Consider the following 15776-nt stretch of genomic DNA (forward strand, 5'->3'; position numbering starts at 1 on the left):
TCAGTCAGTCCTACAAGAAATCAACCCTGTTCATTGGAAGGACAGATACTAAAGCTGAAACTCAAATACTCTGGCCAACTAATGCGAAGAGAGGACTCACTGGAAAAGACCCTGATGCTGGGAAAGACTGAAAGCAAAAGGAGAAGGGAATGGCAGAGGATGAGATGGTTAGATAGCATCACCAATGCAATGAACATGAATTTGAGTAAACTCTGGGAGACAGTGGAAGACAGGAAGGCCTAGTGTGCTACGGTCCATGGGGTCATGAAGAGTTGGACACGACTTAACCACCACCACCTAAAATCTGCTAACTTAAAGGATGCATAAAAAATCCGGGACCCTTAACTCCTGTGGAACTGAAATTTCCACGATGTTCACACCAGTTTTATTCCCAAAGTTGTGGCTGTCGCAGCATCCCCACGGTCACACGATTGTGATTTCTGATGCCCCCTGCTAGCTTCCCACAAGCAAATCTGAGTACATCATTTCCAAATTAATCTAATATGCTACACAGCTTGCTGCACAGGTAGCACATGCATCAACTGCATAATATGTAAAGTGGTACTTTATCACACGCATAACCAAGTATTTTTCCAATATGTCAAACAAAATTTACATCAATTTTTATTTAATTTTTCTCCAGAGATTCTGAGAAATAAATTCTGTAAATTGAGGGACCCAGCAATTCATCACAGCACAACATTTTATAGCTTTATTAGAACTTACAAAGTGCACAATTCCTTTAGGACTCAAGCATTCAACCTAGTAGAAGCATTATGAAAAGATTACATCTGAGATACACTGAAAAGCTGAAATGTGTCTCTATTACCCTCTTCTCAATTCATTTCTTTAGAACATTTATTTTATTTTGGCAAAACAGTCCAGATACAACAGAAGTCGCCTGGTATCTTCAATTCTCACACCAAATCTTTTATAACTACAACAATTAATTAACAAGCTTAACCTCTTCCTCTGCAATTTCTTTTCAAAGGCAATTTGATGTGCTTCATAATTAATGAGTGCATTTAGCAGATGTACCCCATAAGTAAGAATTTTGTACATAAATTCTGAATTGAAATATTAGTTTTCTAGATTCATATATAGGTAGTCTTTTAAAACACACTGATTGCTGAAAGAGACAGGAACTTTTCCAAAGGCTTTTTGAAAGCATGCAAATGCACTTTGAAATACATCCTGCAACATTTTCCAATAGATCAAGCCTGGACACAGAAGCAAATAGACATCTAATGGAAGTAGGTTTTTTGAAACAAAATTGCCTCATAAAAGCAATGTACTATGGACTGTAGTCCAGTGTTGCATATTATACTGGTGGGTAAGAGAATTCTGCTCTACACCCAGCTATTCCCGAAAAACAAGTAAGGGTTTAAATAGCTAAAATTACAACATAGGCTATGGTTGGGAAATATAAAGACCACCAAATTCAGCCAGATTTTTGAGATGAATTTCAATTCAATTCTTGGAAAACTATCAGCAATACTGAAAGCAACCTTTTGCATTGGAAAGTATTTTGATGCTGTCTTAGGGAGATATCTTAGTAGGAAACTGACTAATGTCTACTTACGACAGTCTCTTGAGATCTCATATTGTGGTGAGGCAGAATTCTAATACTCTATAACAGTTTTAGTAGTGCCACTATAACCAATATTCTTCTCAGGAGTCAAGTAGAACAACTTCAACTACATGACATTTTTCTTTTATGCAAGTAATAGAACAGTTTTGGATTTTGGTTTTTTGGGGGCACCACATACTGTTTTATCAACAAAATGTGAGGGAAAAAGTAACCTGTAAAACAACAAGAGTCAGTGTGGGAAAATGCTGTTTACATTCATATTATTGATATTAGCAATATTGTTTTCAGCAATTATGTGAAAAGTCCTTCAACAAAATTGACAAAGTTCATAGGTTTCTGAGTTTATTCCAAGTCTGCCAAATTAACTGCATATTAACAATCTTCAGTGCAGGTCTCTCTAAGAAGAGACAAGGCTTTAAAAATAACACAGCTTATTTTTATATAGCTATTGTTTATTTCTAATAGTTATGCAGGAGAAATTGCTAGTGGAATTGTATCTACCATCTATCATCACTCTGAAAATCATACTCTGCACAGGTTTATAAAATGCCTTCTAATATTTTATTTACATTTCAATATTTTAAAAGCCTTGCGTTGACCTACACATTCCCATTTCCTCTTACAATAGCCTGTTTAAAGGATGTATGTTCCCCTGTCTTTATTTATGAAGGAACCATTACTATATATTTTAATCTTTCAGATTTCACTATTGTACCTGTTTTCTGAAAATGTAGCCTATTAAATGGCCGTATCCATCAGCTTTTAAGAAATGTTCTGAAGCAGTGTGGAGTAAAGAAGTTTAGTAAGCTGTAATACAGCTACATGCAATGTGTACTGTATCATTACAGCCCCAAACCCTTTGTAAAACCCCGATATTCCTTCTTCACGTTTTATGCTATTGATACAGTCTCTCATTCCTTCATACTGTGTATTGATAGGGAGAACTTCGTATCCAAGGTCCGTATTGTCAATGATGGTGCGTGTCCCTTGAATATGAAGGCGATGCAAAACTGTCTCCAGTGGATAAAGCATAACATCTGCACAAAGGCTGGCAGCAAAGCTAGCAATAAGTTCGGGAAAATAAGCATCCAACATGCTTTGTACAGAATTAGAGTTCTCAGCTGGAAAGCTTGGGGAATTCTCTTTCTTTAGGAAGAAGAGGACCAGTTTCTGTACTGTAGAGCTGATTATGTAATGAAGAACTCCATGCAGAACTGTTGGAAAGGTCAATGCCAACAGAGGGAGTAGCCGCTTGCTATGGGGCACTCCAAAGCCCATTGCTCTGCCTATGCCCTCTTTCAGGCAATCCAAAATTCCAGGATTATCCCGAATGATTTCACTCTGGAAGAGAACACAGTATTTCAACTAAATACCCAGAATTTGTGATTACTGTGACAACTAGTTTAAACTTACTCAGAAAAATCAGCTTCTATGGAATATATCAGACTTCAAACCTATAGGATTTCAGGTTGAACAGGCTTCGATTTAAAGATCATACTAAATGGATGCTCTATAGCTTGTGAAATTATTTTTTAAAAGTTCTTTTCAAAAAGGGTGGGCTGCTTTGTGTTACACTGTCCTTGGGTGATTATGATTTTTATTTTTAATTATTTTACTGTGCTCCAGGTATTTCAAGCTTAGTAGATTAACTAGATGCCTCTTTGGGACAAAACAAAATGGGTAACTTTCTTCTTTGTTCTCATACTCTGACATGCAATTCATTGGCCTTATCCAATAGCAAACTGGCAGTGCTATATGGCTTACTCAGATGATCTTTTGTGTAGCTAATGCAAATTAGTAGGTACTGTAGTGTGAAACTACTTTCTTGGATGTGCCTTGATTAATGTTGCTTTTAGTCCCATGAAAACATTCAGTTCAGTCGATAAGATTTTCAAAATGTATTATCCAGATGAAAGTGAATACTTAGAGGTAGATAAAGATAACTCTTAAGTTTGTGAGGAAGAATTAATGTGGTAAAAAGGAATTTTGCATCATATATATATATATATAGTGTGTATATATATATATATATATAGAGAGAGAGAGAGAGAGAGAGCGAGCGCACAACATCCATATTGATTTCGCTTAAGTATTTTAAACAAATCGATAAGTTAATGGTTAAATATTTACTGAAGAAAAAATGCCCAAGATCTCCTTGTTAAAGTTCTGTCTTTTTTTATGATAATGGTAGGTTATCACCATTCGTATTTAGAAATGCCTGGTAATACATTCCATTGAAAAATAGTCAACTCAATCAACTACACACAAATGGACACATACACACAGAATATATATACATGTCAAATTTAGTCAGCGCTCATCTCACTCAGAGTGACTCTGGGCGGTTTAACAATTTAGCAGTGATACTTTTAATACCTCTGAATTTAATAAAAGGAATACAATTTACTTAGAATTGCCTCAATACCTGCACCTCATCTGTAACTCTAGAAACACTGTGTATGTTGGAGAAGGCTTCCACTGAATCTAAATCTACACATTTTAAAAAATAAGAAAATATTGTAGGAACTTTGGTACTTATATTATGACGTGTCCACTTGTAATTCTTTATGGTTAGACATTCTTGTGGTGAATTATATTCTCTGAAGGCAGTTAAGGGTTAAAGATAGTAATGTTTTGTTATATTAAAAAAATCTGGAATTTTTCAGACTAGAAGAACATTGTATATAATGTGTTTGGACTGCTGAGAAAAGGGTCGTATTGGAAGAATGCTTGTGTCCAAGATTCTGAATGTTGGCTTTCTCAAGTTTCAGCCTTTGAATCAGCTTTGTACTGAAGGGCAGGTAAGAGCGAACAATATAATTCCATATGGTCTAAAATTAAACGTTAAATAATTTTTATTTAAAATATAGAAGAAAGTTACATATTTTAACAGTCTTTTAGATAGATTGATATTCTTTAAATTGGCATATATATCATTACATACAATTTAGGTGAATTTTTTGACTTTTGTTTAGCTACTTATAGAGTTTTTTTAAAATTTATTTTCCTATTTCCTAAGGGTTTTTTTCCTCTTGTTTTTTTCTTCTTCTGTAGATAGTTTAGTATACGGTTTTTACTACTCTTTCTTTTTCTGTTCCTCTTCACTATATAACTTTTTAAAAAGAGCAGTTAGGTCTGTTTTTTAAACTAAGTATTTTTATATAATAGTAATAAAGCTATATTGTTATTTATATATAATACTACAAATTACTAATTTTTTAAAAAAAAGATAATTGTAATGTTTTTGAAGTTTAATAAATAAAAATTAATAAAAAAGAAATCGCCTCATATCAACCCAACCCCCACCCCCTGTCCCCAATCATCTGAACATTATGAAAGGCATACTTGAATGCCAAGCTTACTTTCTAGTCTTATGTTCACATTATCTATATTATTTTCTATAACTGATCCATGTAAATTATATGACATTTGGTCTTTTCTGTATTCAAAGTTTTAATTTCTTGATGACTTATGCTTTGCAGACTACAGTGAACCTCTAACCCTTTATTTTCAGTTCAAATCGTATCTACCAAAAAGCAAATTCTAGAAGTAGTACAAAAGATCAGATATAGTTGAAAGTTTCAAGATGATAATTAAACACACTCAGTATTTGGCAGCTTTATTTTTTAATCTAAGATCAAGATCCCTGGAATTCTTTAACTCCATGAAGCCAGTAAGACCCTGAACGATTGCAATAATATTAATATTGCACTGCAATAATCCACAAGGCAGATAATTTTTTAACTAAAGAGGGCTTCCTACACAGTTTTACATATTTGTTCCATTGAACATATGAACAAATTGAGATCCTGGCCTTTGTTGATAATAATAATAATTCATTAGAATACAAAGTACCAGTAAATTATTTTCAAAATATCAAATGCTCAGCTTTACAGACTATTTCAGACATATGAGGACTGGAACACATAGTTCTTCTGCAACTATTATACTTCCAATCCAAATAAAAATAAAACTCCTAAAGTGACAAGGGGGCCACCAAGTGGTTCGGAACTATAAACACATTGAAAAGCAATAAACAGAAAGGAAGCTATTTGCTGATTTGTGGGCCTCATTAGTCTACAAAAAAGTTTAGCTCAATATAGTTAATGTTTTTCTGTGTTAAGAGATTCAGTTAAGTGATTTAAATAAATTGAATCAGCCTTTGACAGGCAGAAATTACATTATTCTGTAAAAAATAAGTACAATATATGAAACCTGATTTTGAGATGCAGCTAACAATTTTGGAGATAATTCTTTTCCTTCAGAAGCAGCACATATAAGACAGAATATAAAAGCTCAGACCAAATGCTAAGATATTTTCAACTCTGATCCCCCCAGAGTTATACAAAACAGCATGCAAAATAATAAAAAAAATAAATAAAAATAAATAAAAATAAAACGAAAAAATCAAAACTTACTTGCACAGTTTCAATCAGACTTGCTGAGTAAAAAGGCATTGCTATCACACAAGTCAACCTAGAGGAATAAATAGTTACTATTTTGATAACTATTATTTGCTAAAATCCAATCACATATTTTACTTTCAAACATCGCACTCAAGAATCACCTTAAGACATGTCTTTATGATTTAATCTATTTTAGCCATACTGTATTCTACATTTCTTCAAAACCATGGTCTATCATTTGGTGAATGCTGCTTAAATTTGTTAATTGGTAGAAGTAGAAAACAATGAGAATTCATCCTCAGTTTGTCAATCATGTTGCATTTGTGTGTTTGTGCAAACTATTCAAGTGGACCACCAGAATAAAATGGAGAAAACAGATTTTGGTATTAAAAAATACTACAACCTTAAAGTCTCAAGAAAATTTTCCATAAATTGGCACACTCCCAGTGTTGGATTACCTTTCAGAATTTTCAGTCAGAATGGTATTTTTCTGTAGCTGGGAATTCTGGAATTGGTAGTCCAACAAATCCAGAGAATCCTGCTCAATTTGATGTTGTTATTCTATAACAAAGAGAGTCTTGTTATGCTTACCATTCATCTTTTGTTCTGCCTGTGTGGTTATTAATTTGAAAGTATGTACAGTAATAGCAAGTATCTTTACCAATAAAAACTGGAATAAGCTTGACAACCACACATACCCTTTCAGCGTAAGATGCCCTCCTATTTGCCTGGGATTCCATTTGTATGAAATTTCTCTGAAAAATTAAAAAAAAAACATTCATGCAGCAATTAGAATATACACCAAGTTGTTCAAGGATATACACCAGACATTACTTTACGCTGACAGTAAGGAGTCACATAATCTATAGCAAACCTGGAGAAGCAACAGTACCCATGGAACTCTAAATAAACTGGGACATTATAAACACTTCAGGGCTACTATCAGACTGGGTTTTGTTTGAAGGGTATGAAAGCTCTTGTAATATATAGAGCCAGTTTGGTCTAGTGGTTAAGGTGCTGGTCTGGAAACCAGGAGACTGAGAGTTCTAGTCCTGCCTTAGGAATGAAAGCTGGCTGGGTGACCTTGGGCCAGTCACTCTCTCTTAGCCCAACTCACCTCACAGGGTTGTTGTTGAGGGGAAAAGAGGAGGAGGAAGGAGTATTAGATATGTTTGCCGCCTTGAGTTATTTATAAAAAAATAATACAGGGATAAAAATGTAATAAATAACTAAAATAAAATATAAATTAAATAACGATATTGGGTAAAATGCAAACATTTACTGTATGTTTTGTTTCACTTATTAATACTTATTGGATATTTGCATAATCTAATTACTGACGTTAAAACTGAAGAAAAATAAGAATAATACAGAACTGGTAGTGGATGTAAAGATGCATTATGAAGACATCATACAGAGCTCCGAAAGGATAGGAAAAGGTTCACTGATATCTTGTAGACCAGAAAATCTTATTAGCCAATAACTTTGTACAACAAAGTCTGCCCTACTTCAGAGAGTTCCTACAGATCTAATTTCAGCATATATGTAAGGATTGCCTATTCTAAAACACCATCAGACTCATGAGCAGGATCACAAAGATATCTGATTTATTAAAGAATAGTGTGCAGGATCACAAAGAAAGCTGAGAATGGAAAAAGCGCGCCAAATGCAAACTAAAAACCCTCGGTACAAATGAGATCCCTCCCCCCGTAGAATCTTCCCAAGCTCACAATCCCAGGTGCTCCTAACGGCTTCTGATGGTCCGCGGGAAAAGTTCTTGAGCAAAGCACATAACCCAAACACATTCCATTGAAATGAACCTAGATACAGAGCTTGGCACAAGGTTTCACAGCAGCTCCCTCCCAAACAGAAACGTGCGTCAGCGCCATGGCATGTGAAACGTTACGATGTACAGTGCACATTGAAACAGTGAACATGACAATATATAATTATTTTACAATATATCTGAATATATGATAGATACAATGCTATGTTTGCATTAAATGTTAAATCAGATTTCCTCAAAAATCTGGCTGATCCACGAATGTGAGCATGCTGCTTTGTACTGCTCAATAGATCCAAATCCAGACAGCTTCATTCATGATTCTCATCATAAAACAATTAATAGGGTGGCTTACTTTTTTAATAAATTCAAGCAAAAAAATCTCCCACATATATAAGAGCAATTATTAATGTTTTATTTAGCACAACGAGACAGAAAATGATTATACCTTGGCAAGGGTGTGAATTCACTGATGATGCCTTCTGCTCCAAGGGCTATGCCCTGAACAATGAAAGTGCTCCCCATTCCTTTCCAAAGAGCTCTGGGGCCCTGTAATTTAAGTTATAACTTGTTCAGTACTGGATGTATTGAAAAGGCCAATATTACTGAATAATAACTTTTATTTATTTATATATATATATATATATATATATATATATATATATAAATAAAAATAAAATACCACCTTATACTATTACAGCATATGAAAAAAGACACATTGAAAGCAGTGCATAAATAGTAAAAAAAAATTGTTCTTTAAAAACTTGTAAGCTAAAGTATTTCTTATAAATAAACAATTGCCAATTGACAGTAAATACTAACCTGGGCTTTATTGATGCTATACATAATGTTGATGATTGTAAATGGAGTTAGGTGATAATTCTTGGCATGATAATTAACCTGAAAATAGAAATATACACAATTATAAAAATACGCAGTCTTAAATTCATATATTATAATTTATAATTTGAGATTTATTGATGTGGTTCATATATAATTCTAAATTATTATTGCTTAATATTTTGTGTAGACTGCAATTATTTAATTAACAAATCATGATTACAAATCTTTAATGTTGTGTGTGAACTGGATCCATTGGATCCCTAAATGCAATAATTGTTATATGAATACTTTTATATGTAAAAACATCTAATCAAATCCCATATATTAGTGACAGTAAATTCAAAACAAATGGCACAATCATCACATTTCATGGTGTTTACTCCAGGGAGTTATATTAGGACTGCTGTTTTAGAAGAAAAATATTATGAGGGAACGCACTACCTGCAGAGTTTAATTTGGACACAAATATAAAGAAAATCTGCAGGAAAAGCATTTATTTACACAGGATATGGAACTGGAAAGGCTTCTGAGACACAAGAAAGCTAACTTGATGTGATCAGGAATGTCACTTGTTTTATAACTGACCCCAGTAGCTAATGGCACTGTATCAACTAAACACAGAGCGTGGAAGAACCTTAAAATAGTAAACATCCTTATGTGATTCTTAAACAGGCATATCCCTGGAATGTGACACGGACGTTGTTAAAGAAATCACTGCGCTGATATTCCATATTAGAACTTCCAGTTTTGGGATCCAAAGAGTGTAAAAGTGGCATGGACACCCCTGCTTTATCTGTCTTTCTTGATTTTGCATAGTAGCAGGACAAACTCAAGAAATTACCTGGTTAAGGGGACATCAAGGAGGCAGAAATGGGCATGACCACATGTCACTGCCTCCTTAACACCTTCTTAATGAAAACATGGACTTTGAGACATTATGGCTATCAAGCAAGACCAGGAAAAGGCATAAGCTCCTTTAGGATTCACCAACAGGTACAGCAAGGGGACTCACAATGGATCTACAGAGCTTTGCCTGCTTCAGATCCAAATACTGCACACCTATCTTCAAAATATTAGAAGTATTTTTGGGATGTGCAAATCTTTCAGAAGAGGTGCTTTAGAACATGGGGGAACATATATGAAGTTTCTTTTTTCAAGTCAATGAAGCTCCTGTTGGTTTTTTCCAGGCTTGTGCTGTTCCTTTAGAATGTGCTCTGAGATATCTCCATATGTGTACATGTACAAAGCAAAGCAGGTAAATATGCATCTCATATGGAAACAACTGGCAACAACTTCTGAAGCAATCTCTTGAGACTGTAAAGTTATAAATGCTGTATTGAGTCAGAGAAGAGGTTCTTATATGCTCCAAGAAGTTGCAAAACACTTCTTTCAAAAGATTTGTACAGCCTGAGTGAATTTCCTTAAGTGATTCACCTCAAGATTGTCTACACTGATGAAGATTTCAACGATTTCATAATTTGGAAGAAAAGAGGGTGTTATCTCAACTTATCTACTCATTAATATATATCAAGCCTGAGAGCTGAATCATTAAATAGATTTTAGACTAGGAACAATATAAAAGGTGAACTCAAGCTGCAGCTACTTCAGCTATCTGAAATGGATAATTCAGTTCCATTCTACTATGTGATTCAGGTAGAGCAGTAAAACAATTTGTTTACAAGCCTTAATGTAGAAATGTATATTATTTGGCTGTATGAATGCTGTGCCAGGCTAAACTAACTTCATAATCTTTTGATACTATTCTTACCTGTTTTGTGTTTTACAAAAGAAAAAAATACATTTTTAATACCAGAAAAAAAGTTATAAAAATTGAATACTATGTGTTTAAAACCCTAGGAAATTCTATGTATGGGACCTGCTGAGCTAATAACCTAATCACAACAGAGAAACACAAAACAAATATTTGAATAAATAGCAATTGCCCACAAAAGCCCAAAGAATTTACCTGGCATTGCCGACGCAAAACGATGCAAGGATGAGCCAGCACATTTTCTGTGAATAAACTTCAGAGAAACAATTATTTTAAATGCTCAACTTTTATTAGAACATTGCATACTCTAATTTATACAAGTGTGAGGGCTAGGAAATTAAGATTTATAGAACATATAGACAACTCCATATACATCTACCTTCTGCAAAAATCTATGCTGTACACTGAACTATAGCTTCCACTACACTTTTATAAGAAATAGAAAGAAATCTGTTCTAATGTGGACATTTGTCACGGTAAGTCATTCTGCTTCTACAAAACATCAAGGTGGGGATAATCTGACTTGATCAATATGTTTCTTTTAGTAACAGTCTTTGGTGCATGTACCACATATGTCCAGAAGCCCCATTTACTGATTAGATCAAAACCAAGCAAACACTCTGCTAATTAGAAGATGGGTGCTGTTTTGTTTTGGAGTGGGGTTTTGAGTTCTGATGAAGCAAAGCACTCTTCAAAAATATGCACAGCTCTAATAGACAACCTATATATTCCTGATACAACTTCCACAATCTTTTCCTACTGGACATTTGGAAGGATCCAGGTTGTTCATCCCTGCTGAAAGACACAGATAGGCCACTATAACATCTAGGTAGCCCAGCAATACAAAAATAGAGAGGAAAAAAATCCACAAAACCCAGCAAAATTAAGCATTTATACAGATGGATATAGATAGGTACTAGACAAGTTTGATAACTATAGATACAGCTGAGCTCTAGAAATGGTGAAATGTGAAATACTTGTTTTTCATTCAGTTTACATGAGCTATGCAATCCATTTATACACCAAAAAATAAATCAGCAGATCACATTAAACAGTCAGACAGGAATTGTTGTACATTATGATCTGCCCCCAAGACTTCATCAGTCAGCCCTGCCACAACTGTGGATGGTTCAACTACTTGTGTGAGAATGCCTTGCTCACTAAGAAGGAAAGCATACTGCACTATTGGCACTAGTTGCTAGGCAGCACACTTCTAAGGGGAGGGGTTATTCTCCCCTATGGTTACTATGGAACCTTCAAAAAGCAGCAGTTAAAAACCACCATGATGGCCAATTGGCAAAGCCCATCCTAACAGTTTTTTTTTAGGGACGTGGAAGAAACAAGCCATTTGTGTACTTTCTCACCAGAAATGAATCTGACAGTTATACTGTTTTTTGCATGGCCAGTTTGACCTACTCAACTCATAAGAAATTCTCATATAGTGAAAATCCCCTCCAGCAACTTCTATACGAAATAGAACTAGGAAACTTTATATGTACCTAGATGGAGTTAAAGTGCATTACATCTTTAAACTTTGTTTCTAATTAGCTACATTATTCCTGCTTATATACTGTCATTATAGTATTCAAAATTCTGCTCGAAGGAGAATGACACAACTGAAGAACATCCACATATATACAATTAAAATTTATTTTTATGATTCATAGGGCCTCAGCTTTCTGGTTAACTGAGGAACTTTAAGCATCTGCAAAGACAATATGAATAGCAGAGCATGACAACTAAGCTCATTTACTGGCCTATGAGATGGAAGTAACAGGAACAAATGAATCCTCTTTTTCCTGCTGCTATTGCTTCTGAAGATTATGTAGTTAGTTAACTGCAGTATTTATTAATTATGGATATAACAGCTGCTGCTTTTATGATAAATCTTTGCTTTTGTTGTATTGTTGATGTTTTCAGCTGGTTGTTACCTAAGCAGGATTGGCTATAGAAACTGAATAAATACTGTGCTTCTTCCAAATTGGGATGCCAAGATTCCCAAAACATTGCTGGGATGCCTTTACTAGTTTCTTTGGTTGCAAAATTGCTCTAGTATTGAGTGTATTGAGTACTTCACAGCAGACATGAATAAGCATTTTAATTTATATTCAGAAGCAACCATAGATAAGACTTATGTCAACTGCATTCTAGTTGCTGCTTTTCATAGTCTCATATCTCCAGTAAGACAAGGATATGGCAATGTCATAGACAATACTTGGGGCAACAATTTGTTCCAATTTGCTCTATAATACTAGTACCAAATTTATGTTGGATGGAAATTATCTAAGAACATTCAGAAATTCCTTGAATTCCATGTCTTCTGAGATTTTAGGAAGTAGTCTGATGATGACAATGAAGCCATGGAAAGTACAACTAATTTCAGACCTCCAGCCTTATACTTACTTCAGAACAATAGGCTGAATGCATTAGAATAATGACATATTGAAAGGGCACAATGGGTCTTTCAGCAGCCATGAATTTCTGAGATTATATTCATAGTGGATATAGGTGTAAAAGGCTAAAAATGTATATAACCTAAAGAAAAATGAGATATGGAAATCATCCATAACTCCTGTCTTAAAAGTTTTTTTTTATACCACACCAAAAGCCAACTCTTGGGAAAGGTACAGGAACAGTACCTTCAAAACATTTATTTGGCTCAACATCAAGTATAAACACTCTGAAGGAACTTCTTGTATAAAATTTCTGAAGGAAATTGGATTCTTACAGACAATAGCAATTTCTTTTCCTGTCCCTTCAGCCTACATTGGAAATGCATTATATACCAGATGGACCAAGAGCAGAGCCACTTTACTCTATCCAGTTCATCATTTAGATCTTGTTGACAAATTAGTTTTAAAATGTTAATAAGACTTCAGGACTGGAAAAGCCTAGACTTTCAACCTGGATACATATCCCATCCTAGCAAGTTAAGGCTAGTTTGTCATAGTTAAGTGGCCCTTTGCCCAGATTAGTTAATGATTCTTTCTAAAGGGATGAGTTTCTTTCAGTTTTGAGCAGCTTTTTGCAAATTTATCATTCCAATTTTTCACTGTCTCGGTTAAGCCCAACCTGAAGAATTGTTTGCTCAGATTCTCAGATCTTAAATACAATCTCCTTCCAGGTGAGTATTTTTTTTCTGGTGTAGCTTTACTGCAAACATTAATATCAATAGCCAAGAACTAGAGATTTTATGATAGCAAGATTCATAATGTCAGAGCAACTATCAGTACAAGTTATTTGTTTGCTTTCTTTTAATATGTAAAGGCCTCCTTTAAGGGCTTATTAAAGCTATTAAAATATGAAAAAAATTCTTAAGTGATTGCTATATTTTTAGTTACCTTTGTTTTATCTGTATTTTTATTTTACTTATGTTTGAACTATTTTAAACAACTGAAGTTTTATAATTATTTTAATGGAGTTAGTTATGAAAATACAACTTTAACATTTTGTTTAAAGTTTGATGACAATATTAAATTTTTGAGTCACACAGTGGACATGAATTTTAAAAAAAACTTTTTGCATTAAAAAAATGCTATTAATGAAAGATTAGACCTCTTACCTTGCCAAGCCAATCCCAAAGCCTGCAAACCGATTCAATTGTTCTAAAAGACAGATAACCACATATTTATTTTAATTTATTTATCTTAAGCCAGAAAATTAGCAGCAAGTTTCAGTATAGAAATTCTTATTATTCACTGTAATAAATTATATGATAAATCCAAGAATGTTAACATTATGCATGTTTATTAACTGTAGAAATATACAGTGTTTCCAACTATGTCAAAGTTATACCTAACTTCATTATATCTATTAAACAATATATTTTATTGCGAGTATAACATTATTTTTTTGAAGTTCCTAGCATATGCTGCTCAAGCGATAAGGTGCTTCTAAAGGGACACACCCACAGACATGGATTATAGACAAAGTGTTGGACAGCATCGGAAAAGAGCATTGGCAAAAAATGGGTTAGCACACAGTTTCCAGTCGCCTTTACAAGCGGACCTGACCAACGAGGATTATAAAGCAGACTGGCCCGACGCACCCGAGCACCTGCTGCCTAAAGGCGGAGGCCAGGCTCCTAATCTACGCGTGCCACTCCCGCACTCACGATTCGTTTTACGCACCGGAGTTGGTGCCAGCGCCTCCTAAGTACGGGTCCTCGTTGAGACCAGACGCCACCAAAGGTGTGCCTGCGGCGAACTGCGGCGTCTTTTCACCCCAGTGGAGATTGCGGCTGCCAGGAATGTCAGGCGGGGTAGTGACCCAATGGCCTAGGTCCGGCTTGGCCGCGAAGCCTCCGGGCTCCTCTCGGGCGCTCCGGTAACCCAGCCCGTCGAAGCCCTCGGGGCGCCGCGGATGCATTGGGCAGCAGAAGCAAGTAGAACCGGGGAAAACTAGCAAGTATCAGCAACCGGGAAGAACCGACCACTGCGACTCCCACTTTCTACTCTTCGCTTCCGGGTGTCAACCGGAAGCAAACCCCACTAGTCTGCCGGGCGACCTGACTTAGCCTAGCTTGGGGGCAGGGTTTGACTGAGCTTGGTTGATGTTGGGAAGCTGAGGGGAGTAGGTTAGGAGTGGGATGGGGATCTCCCAGAAATTAGGTTTTGTAGGCTAGAGTGGAGGTAGAAAACCATTCCAAAAGAATACATGGCAAAGCACGTCTGTAGTGCTGCCAAGAAAACCTGTATGTGTTTGCGCGTGCGTGAATCATAATTCTCATTGTTCCCCATTAGTTCCCGTTTTTCATTTTTACATGTTTCTTGTATGGGATATGAAGAAGTTCGTAGCAATGAATAGAGAGATCTAGGATTGTAATATAGCTGAAATTGAGTACTGGCATATCATCATCAAAACAAAATACATTGGCAAAATGTTTACTTTTTTTTAAAATCATGTTTTATGTGAAGTGTGTATATATTGAATTTCTCTGAATTTGCAAGAAGGTAAGCAAACCGACAATAGTAAAGTCTAGTGATGCTTCCATAACATTTTCCAGTATTTAACACAGCAGATCAGAGACGATTTATAACAATTCTGCAGTGTTGCAATTTAGTATTGTTTTATTACTGTTTGAAGATTAGGCTAAACTATAGCATAACACAGTTCTGCAGTGTAATCTGGGTCTGTTTGGGGGTTAGAAATAAATATCCATGATACAAAACTGATTTTGGTTTATAGCAAAGCTGAGTTATGTACTTTCCCAAGTGCAGCACTCAGTTGCTCAAAAGGCCTTGATATGCAGTAGTCTTCCTTATCTAGCCCTTATTAATCCGTGCTTTGCTTAATGGTGGTTATTGACACAATTTGCTGAATACAAGCAACATCAGAAAGCCAGAGTGTGGTAGTGGTTAAGATGTTGGAGTAGGAGTGGGC

At 35.2% G+C, this 15776-nt stretch overlaps 1 protein-coding gene across 2 annotated transcripts; it reads right to left on the reverse strand.

The window, feature by feature from the left end:
* Positions 1-601: 601 nt before the first annotated feature.
* On the reverse strand, positions 602-14865 carry SLC25A46 (solute carrier family 25 member 46). Of its 2 annotated transcripts, none has more exons than XM_063295366.1 (8): positions 14525-14865; positions 13957-13999; positions 10590-10647; positions 8603-8680; positions 8229-8329; positions 6696-6752; positions 6010-6067; positions 602-2932 (listed from the first exon to the last, which is right to left on the reverse strand). In XM_063295366.1, exons 1-8 carry the CDS (start codon positions 14760-14762, stop codon positions 2354-2356), a joined length of 1212 nt encoding a protein of 403 aa, XP_063151436.1. In that variant the 5' UTR covers positions 14763-14865; the 3' UTR covers positions 602-2353. The 2 variants fall into 2 exon arrangements, with proteins under 2 accessions (XP_063151436.1, XP_063151437.1); XM_063295367.1 differs by lacking the exon at positions 14525-14865 and adding an exon at positions 14403-14423.
* Positions 14866-15776: the final 911 nt, after the last annotated feature.

Source organism: Candoia aspera, chromosome 2 (assembly GCF_035149785.1).
Source record: "Candoia aspera isolate rCanAsp1 chromosome 2, rCanAsp1.hap2, whole genome shotgun sequence".
Lineage (NCBI taxonomy): Eukaryota > Metazoa > Chordata > Lepidosauria > Squamata > Boidae > Candoia > Candoia aspera.

Coding starts and splice junctions, on each gene's coding strand:
- SLC25A46 (XM_063295366.1), bottom strand. CDS start 14,762: ATGCATCCGCGGCGCCCCGAGGGCTTCGACGGGCTGGGTTACCGGAGC. Junction 10,648..13,956: donor TTTGGGATTGGCTTGGCAAG/GTAAGAGGTCTA, acceptor GTTTCTCTGAAG/TTTATTCACAGAAAATGTGC. Junction 2,933..6,009: donor GTCTGATTGAAACTGTGCAA/GTAAGTTTTGAT, acceptor GTTCTCTTCCAG/AGTGAAATCATTCGGGATAA.